Source organism: Marmota marmota, unplaced genomic scaffold (genome assembly GCF_001458135.2).
Source record: "Marmota marmota marmota unplaced genomic scaffold, marMar, whole genome shotgun sequence".
Classification (NCBI taxonomy): Eukaryota; Metazoa; Chordata; class Mammalia; order Rodentia; family Sciuridae; genus Marmota; species Marmota marmota.
This window is the reverse complement of record NW_026000051.1, coordinates 10,101,107-10,120,197: the sequence shown is the minus strand read 5'-3', so window position 1 is coordinate 10,120,197 and position 19,091 is coordinate 10,101,107. Positions and strand designations below refer to the sequence as shown.

Sequence of the window (19,091 nt, the reverse complement as noted above, 5' to 3'; positions counted from 1 at the left end):
GGGAGGTGAAGGCTTTGCATACATGACTGTGTGGGCAGCATCATGCTTTTCTGGGTTAAACTTTTGGTCCATTGAGAATATTTCCAGGCACTCCTCAACCAGGGTTAGACTGGCTATTCTGCCTTTCCCCTCTAACAGAAGAACAGTGTGTTTAACAGACATTTTCTCAGGTAGAAACTCTTTGAAAATCAATATCCACACATTTCTGTGAGCTGGTGTATTCTCTGCTGAAACATCTAATCCCCTTGGCTTGGATTTGTTTCTCCAGTTTGGGGATCCGCTCCAGAGTCAATTAAATTTTTCATATATGTGGTTCTAAAGTAAGTTATTTTCCCATTGCCAAAATTGTATTTGCAATTAAGTCTTACATTTGTTTAATAAATAAATTCAAACAATATTTTACAATGTTTAAAAAACTTTTTTCTACTTGGAAATAATTGATAGGGAAGATAATGTAAATGTTGATTTTACAATTTCTCTAGAAATTAAACATTAAAATGCTATTTGAAAATGTAAAAGTCATTAGGAATTTAGTCTCTTGAGCAGGTTGAAAACCTGTCTCCAATTTTAGGTGTGAAAAAGTTCTACAATACAGTGTCATTTTTCTCCAGAGAAGGAAGCATCTTGCACTCTACCTGACTGGTGAGGAGTGTAAACAGGTTTGTCTGTATGAACGAAGAGATATCCATTGTCATAGCTTATTGGCATTTTTTTTGATTTTGAAAAATGCTTTGATACGACTTCCAAATACACATATGAAACAGAGCCTTGTTCTCCAGATAGTTGTTTGGGATGTATCTGTAAAAGAAAATGTTAATGGAAAAGAGAAAAGTACTTTTAGGATTCTAAGACATGTTGACTTTCTCAACACCACTGCAATCTCATTAAAACCCAAATTGATGTTCATCTCACCATTTGTGAAGTGGACTGGGAGCCAGAAGAGTCAATTAAATTTGCCCAAAGCCCTTCAGTGTCAATTATTATCATCAACTTTAAGAACTGACAGTCTTCTTGGTTCCATGTTTGCTAAATGTACACACTCTTAATGCAGCCACTGCTACAGAATTGATGAGAAACCTCGGCCTGGTCGGCTCCCTGATGAGCCCTGCTCTCCTCGGCCTCTGTGGCAGCCTGGCTCAGGCTCTGCACACTCTGTGCCCATCACACACTGCTACTCCTGGGCCACGGTGCATGCTTCCCAGTGTGAGCATGTAATTATACTCATCCCCTTTACCTTCAATGATATGTGATTTTACACAAAAATATGTAATAAAAGGAAGCACAATGTATATCAGAAAATTAGGATCTAAAACATGGGGTGAAAATACTAACAGCTATTTCAGATTGTTGTAGAAATTTTGAAAACATTGTAAAAATCTGTAGGATTCTGTACTCGGGTTACTTTGCAAAGCATCTTAATTTCCTTATCCACTCTTAAGAAACACTTTAGAACACTCATGATTCATTGAAGGCGTAACCTGTAATAAATTAGATTTTTGAACTCAGGTCAATGGACTTGTCCTTAGAAGATAGTGGTACAACACCCAACAATTGGCCAAGAAAGATACCTTAGAATGTTAACATAAAATTAAATGCTTCAGATGCATATTGATTTTTATGATTCTCTCACCTTCATTTCCTTTTGCAATTGACTGTTCAATAGCACAGCTGATTGATTTAAATTTAAAGGTGAGCACCATAGGTGGCTAGTGGCAACCCTGTATATCTTTTCAGATAAGAAAATGCCTACTGAAAATAACACTTGTGGGGAATGAATTTGAATTCTTAATAAAACTAATAAGTGCAAGTATTTGTTGAGATTAGAACACTTGCCATCCAAAATTAATGACAGAATCCTTATGTAGGCCACAATTTATTTAGATCAGAGTTGATTAAACATGAGTAATAAATATACCACTTTTAAAGGATAAATATAGAAAGATTCTTCATGCTGACATTTTATTATTTGTAGTATAATGAAAATCATTTACATTGTATCTTAATATATCCAAACCTAATATTAGCTGTAATATTCTTATGCTTATGACCTCACATAATTAAAAATCAAAACAAATGTAGAAATGAATCCAAAATATTAACAATCAATATGAGTCTAACTTGAAGTTTTCATAAAATTTCAATTTTTAATTTCTTTATGAAGAACTCAGTTTAGACAAACACTGGTCTCAATGAGGTCTAGAGCCCCTTCCAAATTTGATTTTTTTTTTTTTTGGTTCTTTTTTAAGTCTCATAGTTTTTTTTTTTTAATAACAAATGACTTGCAAGCATGTCTCTATGCTACAATGTCTTAATAGAAGAAGTTGGTTGATCAAGGTTGACATTTCTATATACCATGGGTTGTCAGTGAGAGCTATTTATTTAGTAGTCAATAGTTTATGACTTTTGGATTTTAGAATATTGGAGTTTAAGCAACCACACATTCAATAGCATCCATGGTTGTTTGTGAGCAAAGTACTACAGATCAATACACATATTCATGTTCCTCTATATCTTTGCACGATAATTTTCATAGCAAAAAAGTATTTTCAATTCTTCAAATATTTTCCTTAGTACAATTTTACTTTCCAATAAGAGTTTGAACATTCACATGCATGGCTCAGAAATAAGACACAATTCTTTGTTTAGAATTTTCAGTTTCACTCAGATTATCATTAGCAACTGATAATCGGCTAATAATTGCACAGTGGTAGTGTAGCAAAAATGGTCATATCTTATGTTTATCGATATTCTAATTTTGTACATATTTTATCAGAAATATTCTGCATATAAAAGAAAATGAAGGATAAATACATACGCTTAAGATTGCAGAGCTTTGGAATTTATTTTCTGGAGTTAAAATAACATAACTTGAAGAGTAACTAATTTTTTTATCAGGATAACTTTTAATAGAGACTGTTGCATCAAATGCTTCAGTGTATCCATAAACTTGAATCACAATATTTTCAGCTGCTCCAACATGAAGTACTTTTGGTGCTGAAATAACGTAGCTGTTGAAACAGGAAAGAGTTCAGTATCTTTATATGACATGTGTTCTTATATTGACTTTTTTCTCTCACTCGTGAGATTCAACTTGAAATAGACATATGTCAACTTAAAATGATATTTTAAAATAAAAATTTATTTGTGACCTATGATAATTTCAGCAAAGTTTCGAGGAAGAAAGAGCTTATTTAGATCTAGGAAATAGAGCTGGGGAATTTGTTTATGTTTAGAAAGGTAATAATAGCAGTCAGGGAGGTGTTCACGGCAACATAGAAGTGGGCGCTTGCATGTGTGTGTGTGTGTGTGTGTGTGTGTGTGTCTCTCTCTCTCCCCCTCTTCCTTCCCTCTCTCTCTCCCCCCGTCCCCTCCTTCCTTCCTCTTTCTCCCACTGAAGAAAAAAGAAATGCAGGTGCTAAAAACTGAATTTCAACCCTGCCATCTGCTGGCTGAATGACTGAGGTAAAGTCACTAACCCTCCTGGAGGCAAAAATAATATATCTGTTAAAATATAATTTTTTTTAAATCATACTGTGGTCAGGGTTAAATAAGAGCATGTATATGATAGCACCCAACATGCTTAGTACTCAATAAAGAATAAGATCCACCAATTTCACTAAGTTAGTTCAAAGGAATTAATCTTAGAAATATGTCTTTCTAGTGAAGGGATAAAGACGCAGAACATGAGTGAGCTGGAGGAAGGTATCTGGCAGTAGTGATGGAGCTCCGAGAGGTAACAGAAATAACAATAATCATACAACAATAATCAGAAAGGCAGTAACTTGGGTAGTGATGTGTCAGAGCAGGTTAGGACTTCTTTAGAACTCTTTTCATCTTTACAAGCCAGTGATGTATTATTATTAGCCAGTGCTATAATAGCCAGTACTATTATTATTCCCGTTTTACATGTGATCAGAGGTCATGACTTATAAGTAAATGAGGTGAAAGTTTACATTCAAGTCTCTATTGTATGTGTATAATTGAGGTCAAAGTAACAAGCATTGTTCCAACCATAGACTGTTTGCTTCAATTTTATCTTTATGCAATTTATATAAGAATGGTAGTGATCTATATGAACTTTTGAAATTCAAATTTTAAAATGTGATTTTCATTATCTCATTAAATGGAAACTTTCAAATAAATGTAAATTAGGTTATTAATTACATATCATGTAAGTATCTAATTTGAATAGTGAGAACTGCATAAGAAGTATGTATCAATCTAAAAGGGCCTAGTGATTGACTGATTGAAGTGTTCCCAAAGTCTTGGGATACACCTACCACCCCACTGGGTAGAATTACCCTAGGCTCCTACCAATATCTGACTTCTTAAAAAAGTCTTTAAAGATCAACAAGTCTATGGTAACAACAAAATTAGTTTAGCAGTAAATAATTCCTTTAAAGCATCAGGCAGTTCTGCTACATAACTAATTTGGAGCCAATTATAGGTACATTTAAAAATCTCCAGACTTCCAACCCACCAGCCAATCATCTCAGTCATTTACTGCTTTAGCAGGGGACTGCAGAAAATGAGAAATGGTAATAAGATATGTTTGCTGAAACCTCCCTATGTGCTAGACACCATTCCAAACTCTGTGTGAGATATCATTATATATTATGTATTATTACCCATCATGTATAACTCATTATATATTATATTATTACTAATTTATATATATAATTATTACTCATTTGTTATTATAACTATTTATGTTATAACTTATTATTACTCCCATTTTAAGATGAGCAAGTTGCTTATTAACTTGGCCAAAATCACATAACTAAGTTATAGAATTAAGAACTAAATCTGAGAAGACATTTCCAGAATTAGCATTTTCAACAGTCATCCTAAATGGAACTTAAGACTTTTGCAATCAGAAATGTCTGGAGATAAAAAGCTATTTTAATCTCAGTATTCTTAGAAACTTTGCATTTTTCATTTAATATTGTTTTGAGTTGTTTATTTGGTGGTAGTGGTAAGACATTGTAAATTCAGTGCCTTGAAGCTCTTAGGTGGCCCACACCTGGAATTCCCACTATTTGGGAGGCTGAGGAAGAAGGATTCCAAGTTTGAGGCCTGCCTGGGCAATTTATAGCAAGATCCTGTCTCAAAATAAAAACCAAAAGGAGCTGGGGATATAACTCAGTGGTAGAGCACCCCTGGGTTCAGTCCCCAGTAATTAGGCCAGGATGGCCATGGAATCACCTTCATACAAGTTTCAGTCCCATATTTTCATTTTCTTTCAACAGCTGCAGAGGATCAGGACACTGAGCTTGCAGAGAGGTGAGACTGCTTCCTTGGCCTTTACCTAGACTGTTTCCCCCAGAAGGTTGCATGGCTTCCTCCCTTGCTTCTTCAACACCTGCTGTGTCATCTCCTTAAGAGAACTCTTATTCACACTTTTAAATGGTGCTCCTTCATTTCCTTATCTTCTTACTTTTATTTCATAATACCAGTAACTACCTGTCCCCATTTATTCCTTCTGTTGTTGGTTTCTCCCATGAGAAGCAAGCTCTAGGAATTGTCTTTTCTCATCTGCTATACCCTCAGTGCAAATCACATGCTAGGTGCTCAATAAACATTTGTTCAATCAACCAATCAATTAAAGTAATTGATTACCACTTTTTCAGAGCAAGTGAGGAGTTGCTTTTTATTAAGGGCCAATGCACTGTAGTAGGGGAGAATTCAGAATGTCCTTGGATAAGAATCTTGTGATCCCAGGTTCTAGCCTTACTTCTGCCAGTAATGTGAAGTCAATTAATATCAATTTCCATAAGCTTTAATTGATTGTCTGAAAAACAAATATGTGTGTGTATACACACATATATAGTACATCAATTTAAAATAGATAAACATAAAACCAATAGAATAGAGTAGAAGAAGGGTACTAGGGGAGGGAGGAGGAGAGGGAAGGGGTAGTACTTGCAACTGAAATGGAGAAAACTATGTTATATGCATTTATGAATATGTCAAAATTAGCTCCAATACTACATGTAACTAGGAAGTAAAAAAAACCACTAAAAAGTAAGAAATAAAAACTACATAAGGTGATGGGTTGATTATGGTAAACATCAGATTAGAGATGGTAAAATACTATATATTTATGACATACTAAGAATTTGTATTTAATATATTTATGTGGAAAGTTTTGAAAAAATTGAAGTGATAAGGAGAAGATGTGAATGAAAGTCTTGCCCTTCTCTCTCTAGTCGTGTGACCTTTAGCCAATCACTTGCCCTATCTGGACATACCCTCACATCTTAAATGAGTTGGTTCCATTAGATAATATCCAGTTACTTTTCAAAAATCAGATATTGTTTCTAAATATGAAATCCCCACTTGTAAGACATAGTTTAAAATGTACAGGCTTTCAACACCACTAAAACTTGTGAAGAATCAGCTCAGAAGTGTAGACACAATTAATTACAACAATAAATTTTCAAATCACAGTATTAGACTTGACCCCCAAGTAACTCTGGCTTACCTGTGTGTAGTCCATGGAAAATCACAAATCAAACTAAGTACTGAATACAAATAAGCAAGAAATGACAAATAAGTTATTATCTTGAGTTGACTTTGTGCCTTTTTGAAGTGGAATGTGAGTAATCACTTATGTATATTTTTATAAATAACAGTCTCATAAAAGCTGTCACTTTGTTAGTCACTCATCATATCAAAATGTTCCTTGGCTGTCTCATTCAGAAATGAGACTACCCATTTGGTGCTCTCAGAAGGAGAGAGTTATTTTCAAATCAACACAATCTGTTAAATTTACTGTTTTCTTCACTCATCACTACTAAGATACATTATAAAATGAAGACAATTTCTTTTACTTACGTTTGTTCCTGACTCCAACTTTTCCCCAGGAAGATTAAAAGACAAAGTATTTTCAAAAGGTCCATGGCTGGAGGTGGTATAAAACCATGGATATAACCTGCTTGAAGCTACTTTCCTTATAAATAAACTGAGCTTGAAGATTTTGGATAAATTAGTTTTCTGGTTAATTATTAATTCTGAAAGAGGGATCTCTAAGTAAGAAAACTAAAATCAGAACTAAAACACTAAAGATAGAAGTTATTTTATGGGAATTTATATCCAGAAGACTTAATTCTATTAATGCAAGTAAATAGACTCTAAAATGAGAGTTTAGCACTATGAAGAACAGCTCAGTGCTAGAATCCAGGAAGCCACCTTTGGCCTTTCTCCTCTAGACCAGGGCATTTGCTCTGATGTTGTTTTGTTTTTTTAGCATATCTCTGGTCAATTCCACTTGTTTCTAATATTAAAAAAGACCCACCTGGATTTAGTTTCTATCTCAGATGATTTTAGAAGTGTTTTGAACAAACAAGGCTCTTTCAGGGGATGGGGTTGTGGCTCAGTTGTGGAGTGTTTGCCTAGCATGTGTGAGGCACTGGGTTTGATTCTCAGCACCGCATATGAATAAATAAAAAATAAAAGTTCATCAACAACTAAAAAAAAATTAAAACAACAACAAAAAAGTTGTCTCTTTCAGAGAAGACCTGAAAGTGATATCGTCATTGATGCTGCAAATGGTCTAAGGATAACTAAGATCTGCAAAAGAGGTCCAAAGGATAATCAGGTGGTCTTTCCCAGTCTAGAGAGAAAGCTGAACATTAGGTAGAGAAAATCTTGTGACTGGCAATGAGGATGCCATGCTGAAGATGCAGTCATCATCCTCTAAGTACTAACCAAACACTTTGGAGTTTGGTAGGGAATGCATACCCTTTAATACCCATCCATTCAAACACTGCTCATTCAAAATCTGCATCCATTTAGACACAGAATATTTTTATTTAAAAGTTCATATATTTGTATGAAGATTTCAAGATTTTAGTATAGCTCAAGAAAGACAAAGCTTCTTATAACAACTGAGAATAGCAATTAATTTACAATTAAATAAAAATTTACCTTTTTTAGGTTTTTTTTTTTTTGATACTGGGAATTGAACCCAGGGTTTCATGTCTGCTAGGCAAATGCTTTACCACTGAATTATACCCCTAACCCTTTAAGATTTTCAATTTGGTTTTATGATTTTATAGTCATTAGAAAAATTTTATTATGACTAATTTCTACCTTAGTATGTAATGTGTACTCTACTTGAAATAGAGTTCACATCCTAACCATATTTCTACAAATCAGATATGGTCCCAAAGACATCCTTGCTTTGAATTGATAAGGTTCTATTTACCAACACCTTAATACTGAATTCGGTAGGGGAAAAAGAACAGATACATTCACTAAAGGTGTCTCTTACACGTGGCTGAAATGACAGAAATATGTCACTACTGTCTGACCACTTAGCCCATTTAATTCAGAAGAAAATCTGTCAATTATTAAGCTGAGTTGTGAAAGATAGGTCAAGTTAAACAAAGCACTTTCGTCATCACTTTCGGGAAAAGAAACTTGAGGAAAAGAACACTTCAATCAACATGGGTAATATTTGTTTTAAGTGCAAAGAAGTTTGTTTGCTTGTGCTATAGGACAAATGCTAATAAATAGTATTTGCAAACCATTGCTATGTTTAGCTTGTAGAATATATTTAAAGAATGAAGGAGTTCAAAGATTCTAAAAAAAAAAAAAAAAAACAGATTCTCAACTGTTTAACGAATTTTTTTTTCCTGTCTTTTAGATGCAAACCAAAGATGGATTTTTCTTTGTATGGTAAAAATGTGACCTTTGAGCAAATCTTTGGTTTTATTTTATTTTTGTACACATACTGCATTTCTAAAAGAGGAGAATCTCAAAAATCTGGCAGAAGTTTTGACGATCACTTAACATTCCTGTTGATATTACCTTGATTCTGCTCTCAAGGTGGAGCCCAGATGACAGCCTCAGTTACAAGGCCCCTCCTTATCCAGTCTTGTTGGTTCTTCATTCTTCAAATTCCCATTCTTCCCTACAGCCAACCGTCTGAAGTATGTGTGGTGATTCCCAGAAGTCACCATGACATGAAGGTGCTTCTAGCAGGATAATAATTTTGTATCTTTCAATTATTTTTGTATATTTTAATTAGTAAAAGTGAAAAAGGTCTAGAAACCAATTTACTATTAATATAAACTACACACCTCTTTTTTATATGTGATAAAGGATTTTATTGTGTATCAATTTCAAAAGCAAACAAACTCATAGGGAGGCAATATTAATGGACGTTAAATCCAGAGAATGAAAAAGCAGCAATATTTTGTGTTATTGTTTTCAGAAATTTAGCCCACCAACTGTTAGCCTTAGGTGCCTGCTGCCTGGCTGGTACAGGAAAGGTAGTATGTCCCATAACCACCCCATGTAATTTGCACAGGCCTGTTCAGTTTCTGGAGGCTACCAGAGAAAAGGAAGTGTCTCCCTGGAATTAAATCATTCTCAATTGAGACTTGAGATCATGCAAAGTACGTTCAACAGTGGAAGGGGGGCACTCAGTGGTTCTGGGTATAACACATCTGCTCCTCAGCCTGCTTTTTGGTTCAGGCCCATAGTCTCATGCCTTCATACTGTTCTTAATCTTCTTATACCCTCAGTTTGATGTGTCTTTGGAACTATGGGTAATGAATGGATTACTGCTTCCGGCTCTGGAACACATGGTACACTCAGTGCCTTTATTTAAGTGCTTCCCCTTAATAGCATTGGGGAAGGGAATCTCAGAGTACAAGCTACATCCACTTAGGGAAACGTATGAGTCAATATCTCTCATTAATCTGTTGTTTCCCACTGGGCATGTGTGTGTTTAAATGGGTTGAAATACATATTGAGCTACCAAAATGCTTATTGAAACAAAATCTTACAGAGAAGTTTGATGTGTTAAAAGAGTGGAACAGCTCCAGGTGAAGAAGAGTAGGATAGTCCATTGTCCACATTTAAACCTTTAGGAGCCCTTGAGGGCTTTACATGGCAACCCTGGGGTCCCTGGACACGTTGTTTAAAGACCACTGACTTACACTACTAAATAACCTCTTCTCACATTTCTTGTTTAATTGTTCTATTCCTGTTGCTTCCCTGTACCAACTTACCTAAATCTAGGTGGAAATAAGTTTTTCAGTTGATCAGACCAAAGGAGAAACCAACTGCTATAATTAGATCTGGAATGTTCCCTAAACTCCCAAACATTAACAGCTCTTTTTTCCAGAGTGGGACTACTGAGATGTGGAACCTTCTAGAGGTGAGGTGTGGCCTACTGGGAGGTCTTCCAGGCTTTAGGTGCACGCCCTTGGTGATAGCATGACCTTAGCCCTGTCCCTTTCTTTTTCTCTTTCACTTTCCAGCCATGAGGCAAGTGGTTTTTGCTTCACTACTCATTGCTGTGGTGATGTGCTACCCCAATCCTCATCAGAGCACTAAAAGCAATGAGCTTCCCATATGGGAATCCCCAAAACAGAGAGCCAAAGTAAACATTTTCCCAGGTGTTTGTTATAGAGATGTGTGGGAGGCCAACCTTACAGGTGACTGAGTTACTCTCCCCAACTGGGTGCTGAGGCGCTCAGTCACAGAAATGGGTGTGTCTTGCTACAGCCCCATGGGTGAAGCTATGCTCACCTGTTCCTTTGTAATATAACCCCTTGCCCTGTTTAGGATAGAATCTTCCATGGAAGTGCCTTGTGTGTGTCCCCTTCTCTTACTGTGCCCTTGAGTGTGGCCTACCCAGGTGTCAGTCAACCTGCTGACAGTGGACATCATGAAGATAGACTCAGCCCCCTGAAACCTTACCCCTTGCCTCATTTGAATAGCTTCCCTCAGTAAAAGGGGTCAGCGCGTGCTCTCTCTCTCTCTCTCTCTCTTTCTGCAGACCCTTAAGGTCAGAGGAGCCATCACAGCGACCCCAAAGAAAAAGGTATTTGTGTCTCTTGTGTGGTTATTTCGTGCAGCCCAGTTAGCCCAGTTTAACTAGAGTGACCCCTGAGCCTTTAGTTGCAAGAGCAGAAACCCGGCAGAGATGGAAAGCTGACCACAGCCTCCTTTCTCTTTGTGCTCATGATCCTCTACTTCAGCTCAAGTTAAAATTCTTTTCCCAAGTGACTTGGGTTATCAACATCAGACCCTCAAAGCAGCCTTGTTCCTTCATAATTCTGTACCAGGCAGTATCCTTATCCAACTCTAGTCTCCTAATACCTTATCAGGAATTTATCACATACCACAATAAACTTGGTAGAGGATAACAGAAAAGTGACCCTCTAAGTATATACATCAGGAAAAATTCACACATTGTCCTAGAGATTACTACAGGAATGTTCTTTGATATTCCTTACAATGTCAAAAATTAGAACGCAACCTTAAACAATAGGATAATAAATTACTGTATATATTCATCAAATCAAAGCTGCAATTGGGCTGGGGATGTATGTGGCTCAAGCGGTAGCGCGCTCGCCTGGCATGCGTGCGGCCCGGGTTCGATCCTCAGCACTACATACCAACAAAGATGTTGTGTCCGCCAATAACTAAAAAATAAATATTTAAAAAAAAAAAAAGCTGCAAGACACAAAATGCATAACTTTTATGAAGGTCAAAAGCACACAAAGTAATGTCTTTTTCTATTGACACGTCTTTAGTAATAATACGAACATATGGTTCAAATCTATTGCAGAGGAGTTTATATTAAAATCTCAAATGGCAACTGAGGAAAGATAAAGGAGAAAGATGTTGCTCACAGTATTCTTTTAAGTCACTCATGTATTGAGTTGGAATTGCAAGTTGCAAAAGGCCACTTTGGGTCCTATTCAATAAGGAGACAGGAGAGGATTTCAGAGTAGTGAGAAAATAGCAAGCCATAAGCTTGAAAGAGAAAATCAAGTGTTAACAATGGAGTGCGGGCTGGGGATGTGGCTCAAGTGGTAACGTGCTTGCCTGGCATGCGTGCGACCTGGGTTCGATCCTCAGCACCACATACAAACAAAGATGTTGTGTCTGCCGAAAACTAACTAACTAAATAAATAAATAAAAAATAAAAAAAAAAACAATGGAGTGCAGTTAAGCACATTCACTTCAAAAGAAACAAAAAAGAGACACTCCCACTCTGCCTTTATTGCTCAGCTGGAGGGAGGTTATAGATGTGTGGACGGTTACCTCACTTGAGCTTTTCTGTCTGCACCCCATACCTTTTAATGCATCAAGCTCAGCCCATTAATCCTCTCTTTGGCTCCACTGATACATTTTTTCAGACAATCTTACTTTTTGATCAACATAAGTTCCTTCATCTAATTGTAGTACCTATTATTCCTCTAATGGCCAGGAGCCTCAAGATGGCCCCGGTTGATCCTTACCTCTTGGTAAGGATCTTGATGCCCTTTTGTGGTTCCCCTCTCACACTGTACCAGAGTTGGGCTATTTGGTAAATAAATACAGCAAAAGGAAAGGTGGATGACTTCTGAGGTCAGCTCATACAAGACATGACTATTCCTGCCTTGCTCTCTAGTGGATTTCCTGTTCTGGGGAACCCAGCCATTGTGCAGCAAGGACACTCAAGAAGATTATGGAGAGGCCCATGTGGAAAGGAACTAAGGCCTCCTACCCAGAGCTGTATGAGCAAGCTGCCTATAGATAGCCCTGGTCACGCCCTTAGGTGGCTGAGCCCCACTGACATCTTAACTGCACCCTCAAAAGAGAATCTGAGCTGTGACTGGCCAACTAAACCATTCCTGAATTCTTGCCCATAGGAGATGAGGAGGTTAACTAATGTCTGCTGCTATTTTAAACCACTAATTTTTTTTAGGTAATTTATAATATTGTAGTAGTTAACTTCTACACCAGGACAGATATTTTTCTAAAAAGGTAACTTTCATGAAAGCTGCTTACATTCAATACCACCATAAACAGGAACATACTCATCATCCTGAAGTCCTTAAAGAACAGCAGCTTTAAAAGAAGCCTGCTTTGAAAGCGCCACCTGCTGATAGTAAATTAATAGCTTCCCAAAGAAAGCTGGATTGATGCATTCTGATCTAGCAACACCTTTCCAAGGCTGACTCTGGCTTCCAATCCTGTATCTCTTCTGAGAACAAACTTCTTCAATGCCCAGAAGTAACAAGAATGCTGACATATGACACCCTTTAGCATCAAAAAAAAAAAAAAAAAATCATATAAACATGCATGCAGTGTTTCAGCCAGCTTTTTTATCACTGTGACCAAAACATCACATCTGACAAGAACAATTAGAAGAGGAAAAGTTTATTTGGCTCACAGTTTCAGACATCTTAATCCATAAATGGGCAACTCCATTACTCTGGGCTGGAGTGAGACAGAACATCCAGTCAAAAGGTTAAGGAGGAGGAAAGCAGCTCAGGACATGGCAATCAGGAAATGGGGGCTGGGGGTGGGCTCTGCTCACCAGGGATAAAATATAAAACCCAAAGGCACACCTCCAGTGTTTCTCCAGCCACACCATACCTGCATATTTAATTCATATCAGTGGATTAACCCACTGATTAGGTTACAACGCTCATAAACTAATCACTGAACCTCTAAATATTCTTGTATTGTCTCACACATGAGCTTTTGGGGGACACCTCATATCTAAGCCATAACAGTTCTTATTGTTAAGGAACAGACAGAGAAGGATGGTGGGAACTTGAGGTTAAGAGAATAATTGCATAAAATGGGACCACCGTGCTGACCCACACATGCTTTCTTTTCCAAGATGCAACTTACCTGTAAATCTGCCTGGCCTAATTGGACAGGATATGTCACATTTCTTACCTGTTAACTGCAGGAGAAATGCAGGCTGGTTAAGAATCCATTTAGAACCAGTCAGCATGGGCCAAGGTAACCTAAAGTTGTCATGACCATGGGGACTTAAAATCTGATGTCACCCTGCTGTCTGTCAAAAGTTAAGAGGTGGAACTGGGTGGGACTCTCTAGAAACTTCTCTGAGATCCACAATAAAACTGGAGTGCAGGAGAGGCACATTGTCCTTCTTCTCTATAAAAGGACCCACTCTCTCCCTTTCCCTTTTGCTATCCTTTCAATAAGCTCATTCCTGTTACTCTGAGCAACATGTCTGAAATCTTTCTGACTTGGTTGCAAGAATGAGGGTTTGAAGAGGGGGGTCTTCACACTGCCTCAGTTTCTCTAAGGGTCCCATCTTCATAACATTATGATTGTTTTTTTCTAGCATCTTATCTCTCCTGCTTTTCCAATTCTTTTATTTCTACCTTAAATATTTTTAAAATAAAGACTTGCAGAAGTCTTTGTTTTAAAAAAAAGCCAGATATAACAAAACTTTTCAATGGATCTTTTTCTTCCAAAACAACATCCAAATCTCAAATGTGTGGTCCATTCTCCCAACCCCACCAACTTTATGTAATATTCTTCCCCTCCAATGCTTTATGGGTATGTCCATGAAAGTTAGAAAGAAAATAAGAAATTAATGAAAGGATTCACCACTGTAGAAGTCATTTGATGTTGATTGGCATGATTTAGCATTATCTGCAGTGTAGAGAAAAATCTGATGATCAGAAAGAGTTTACAAAAAAACCCAGAATTACATAAAAAGTGGACATGGTCAACTATATAGTTTGAGGGACCCAGTGTAAGAGGAAAACATGAAGCCTTTTGTTCAAAAAAGCAGGGAAAAGTGCTGTTCAGGTATTGAAATATAAAGCCTTTCCCTTTTCTTCTATAGTATCTCCCTCAACTTCTCATGGTGTTTTTTAGTTTTAATGCACTTGACAGTAAAGGAAAATTAAAAATTTAAGTCAACGGCATGAATTTCACCATTTCTCTTTATATTGTACAAAGGCAGTTTCAAATGCAAATATAAAAGCATTTCACTCCTGGGTTGTTTTAGTAAGCTTTTTCACTTCTGTGACTAGAACAATTTTGGAGGAGGAAAAGTTTATTTAGGGCCTCACAGTTTCAGAGATCTTAGTCCATATAAGGCCAGGTTCACTCCTCAGGGCTTGAGGTGAGGCAGAACATCATGGTGAGAGAATGTGATACAGGAAAACAGTTCACATGATGATCAGAAAGCCGAGGAAGACTTCACTTGCTGGATACAAATATATACCCCAAAGGCACGCCCCCAGTGACCTACCTCCTCCGGCCACACCACACCTGCCTTCAGTTACCACCCAATTAATCCTATCAGGTGATTTGAATTAACTGCTTGGGTTAAGCCTCTCACAACCCAATAATTTCTCCTCCAAACCTTCTTACACTGTCTCACACATGAGCTTTTGGGGGACACCTCAAAAGGCCAAAATCACACGACTCCCATGGCACAGCTTCCTCAGGCATGTATGTTCCATTCTTCCCAGCACTGTGGGAAGGCTGCATAAAATCGACTCAGTTATTTTGATTTCACTTTGTTGTTTTAACAATACCCTCTTCCTTTGCTAACTAATGAATAAGAAAGGCCTGGAGGGAAAAGGAACTATGACTTTTCTTTTCCTATATTATATTTAGTGTAAGTGGTTGGTTGACACAGGAAATAACACGAATAGTAAACAATATGATAAGACTCCTCGTTTTCTAGAATGACACTGCCTCTTTCTGTGCTCAGAAGAATTCTGGTTCCTAAGGGAAATGTGGCCTCTTTGGGCTGTCATCAAACTCTGCTTGCTCAGCTGCAGACCAGTCGTACTTATCTTGCACTGACCTTGAGTCTCTATAAACTTCCACACACCATGGGTCCCCTGGAACTCTGTGTTCATGGGATACTGTGTATGCTGTCTGTGAATGAGGTGGCAAGGAATGGTGGCCTGGTCTTGTGCTATCTCCTATGTTTCTGTGCATGCTCCACTGACCCACCAGACTTTACTTAAAGTAAAAACCCAACTTTTTTTTTTACTAATATTTTCAAGACAGCAATGGCAGAACATTAAACCAAATGTGGAGTCCTTCTTGAGTGCAGAGCCCTGAGAAATTGCACAGGTTGCAGGCCCCTGAATCCTGTGAGGATCTAAGTTAGAAGTGAACTTATATCTGATACCTAAGATGAATTTCTTAACACATTATCAGAGCTTTTAATAATGTAGGGCAATGTATTGGCAGAGTGATCAAAAAAATGTCAAGAGAAATTTTTAAGAGGAGAAAATAGGAAACATTGAACAGGTATACCTGTGTCCTGTGATGATTATTACTGTGGTCTGAATGTTTGTAACCCCTAAAACACGTATGTTGAGTCCTAACCACCGAAGTGGTGATGGTATTATGTAGAACTTTTGGTTGATAGTCTTTTTTTAGCTTTGAATATATAATGTCATTATCTCGTGGCCTCCATGTTTTCTGATGAGAAATTGCCTGTTAATTTTACTGATGATTCTTTATACCATAATGTGTTGCTTTTGTCTTGCTATTTTCAAGATTCTCTTTAGATCATTGACTCTTCATGGTTTTATTTTAATATAACCCCATGTGACTGTTTCTGAGTTTGTGATACTTGGCATTTAGCGACGTATAATTAATGTTTTTCGTTGTATTTGGAAGGTTTTGACCATTATTTCTTCCAATAATTTTTCTGCCCCTCTGTCTCCTTTCCAAGGATCTCCCTTTATGCATATGTGCTTGGTGTTGTCCCAGAGGTCTCCCTTTACACACATGTGGGTACATTTGATGGTATAACAAGATGGCAGTTGGAGACTACTCATTTTTCTTACTTTTTCTCTTTTTTGCCCCTGAGACTGTATAATATCAATTCATCTATCTTCAAGTTTGCTGAGTCTTTCTTCAGCATGCTCAGATCTACTGGTGAATGCCTCTGGCAAATTTTTCAGTTCAGTCATTCCAGTTTTGAACTCCAGAATTTTTGTTTGGTTCTTATTTATAACTTCTGTCTCTCTGTTGATATTCTTTATTTGGGGAGACATCATTCTTATATTTTCTTTTATTCCTTTAGACATGGTTTCCTTTAGTTCTTTGGTCATGTAATGTCTGTGTCCAGGAAGTCCAGTGTGTAGACCCTAAAGGTGCAGATTTTATTGGTTTTACCTCTGTGTGTCTACACCTTCCTGATTCTTTGCATGTCTTATAAACTGAACATTAACCCATTAAATTTCAGGTTTTCAGTTTCTGTGAATATTTCAACAAAATTTACACAGCTGCATTAACATAGATTGGAAATTATATACAGCTTATACATATTATTGTATTAATTAATATTAAGCAATACTAATTAATGTTATGTTATGATAAATTTATGTTATTATTAAATAATCATGTAATATATTACAAATTATAAACTATATTCAAGTTTTTATAGGTGTTCCATATCTGAGACCATAGGACAAAGTGGGTTAATGACATATGAAGAGGACTGGGGCTGTAGCTCAGTGGCAGAGCACTTGACTAGCATGTGTGAGCACTGCATTCTATCCTCAGCACCACATAAAAATGAACAAATAAGGGCATTCTGTTCATTTACAACTACAAAAACATTTTTTAAAAAAAAAATAATATGTGAAGAAATTCTGGAAAATTTGACCAATAGGTTAGATTTGAACCTTAATTTATTTATTTGTTTATTTTACTGGGGATTGAACCCTGGGCATTTTACACCACGCTACATCTCCAGTTCTTTCTTTTTTTTTTGGAGACAGGGTCTCACTAAGTTTACTGAATCTGATCTTGAATTTGCAATCCACTTGCCTCAGCTAGGATTAACAGATGTGTGCCACTGTGCCCAGCTTGAATTTTAATTTAGAAATGCTTCCATTTTCATGTGTTAGGGCAATTCTTAAAATGTTTTTGAACAATTTTTAGAAGCAATATTCAGAAAGGTCATAGAACTGGATTGCTTTTCCATGAAGCTAACCCTTTAATTCTTTGAAACAAGATGTGATGATTCCCAGTTAATACAATAAAAAGTGATTTATTCTACTGTAAATTATGAAAAGACAGGTATGTAAAAATGCCTTCCAAAATTTAGTTGACTTTTAAAGCTGGTGCTTATTCTGGGAAATTCAGGAAATATTATCTATTTAGTATTTCTTGAGTGGATTTATTTATGAGAACTGGATCATTGCTTCTCATGAATCTTACCAACATTGAACCCTGTCCCTTGTTTTTTATTATCCAGCTTTCATTTCCATTTTTTCTCCACAATAAATAGTTAAGAATATCTTGACTATTTTCAAAACTTAACATTATTTTTATTTTTATAAAATAGGGATTGCAATCTACTTACCCACCTAACAGGGTTGCTGAGAGTTTCATATGATACTTGTTACATCTCAACAAACCATACACTGGCTTCTGTGGCTTCCTCATACATTTCTTTGAGTGTTCTTTTACCCCTTTCATATGAAATTGCTAACAAGAGGATATATCTTAATTGATCTTACTAGTAACCAGAATCTCAGCATTTCTGATGTGATCAAATTGTTGCCACAGGTTTTCATATGTGATGGGATCTGTTATTTTTAGTACCATTTGTAATAACTCAAATGTTAGCAATTTTTTGTATTCTCTCATCATCGGTTCCTTAAATGGCTTGCCAACTTTATCTCTGTATTTCTATCAAAAACTTAACATCCCCCCCCAAAAAAAAGAAAGAAAAGAAAAAAACCCCAATCAATAAATGGGCTAAGGAACTGAACATACACTTCACAGAAGAATAAATACAATTGATCAACAAATATATGAAAAAGTATTCAACATCTCTAGCAATTAGAGAAATGCAAATCAAAACTACTCTAAGACTTCATCTCACCCCAGTCAAAATGCCAATTATCAAGAATACAACCAACAATAAATGTTGGCAAGGATGTGGGAAGGAAGATACACTCATATATTGCTGGTGGGTGTAAAAATTGGTGCAACCATTATGGAAAGTGGTATGGAGATTCCTCAGAAAACTTAGAATGGAGCTACCATTTGACCCAGCTATCCCACTCCTTGGTTTATACCCCAAAGATTTAAACTCAGCATATTACAGTGACACAGCTACATCAATGTTTATAGCAGCTCAATTCACAATGCTAAACTATGGAAGCAATCTAGGTGCCCTTCAACAGATGAATGAATAAAAAAGGTGTGGTGTATATATATGATGGAATATTGTTCAGATTTAAAGAAGAGTGAAATTATGGCATTTGCTGGTAAATGGATGGAGCTGGAATATATCATGCTAAGCAAAATAAGCCAATCCCCAA

The 19,091-nt window shown here is 36.7% G+C and overlaps 1 protein-coding gene across 1 annotated transcript in view; it reads right to left on the bottom strand.

Annotated features, from left to right (window-relative positions):
• The window catches only part of LOC107152134 (complement C5-like), an 85,224-nt gene extending 78,008 nt beyond the window's left edge, over positions 1-7,216 (bottom strand). Inside the window, exons 1-3 of the mRNA XM_015497664.2 lie at positions 6,838-7,216; positions 2,816-3,008; positions 636-798 (exon numbers count right to left, since the gene is read on the bottom strand). Of these exons, the coding sequence (XP_015353150.1) occupies positions 636-798; positions 2,816-3,008; positions 6,838-6,902 (421 nt within the window). The 5' untranslated portion in view covers positions 6,903-7,216. The remainder of the gene's footprint in view (positions 1-635; positions 799-2,815; positions 3,009-6,837) is intronic.
• Positions 7,217-19,091: the final 11,875 nt, after the last annotated feature.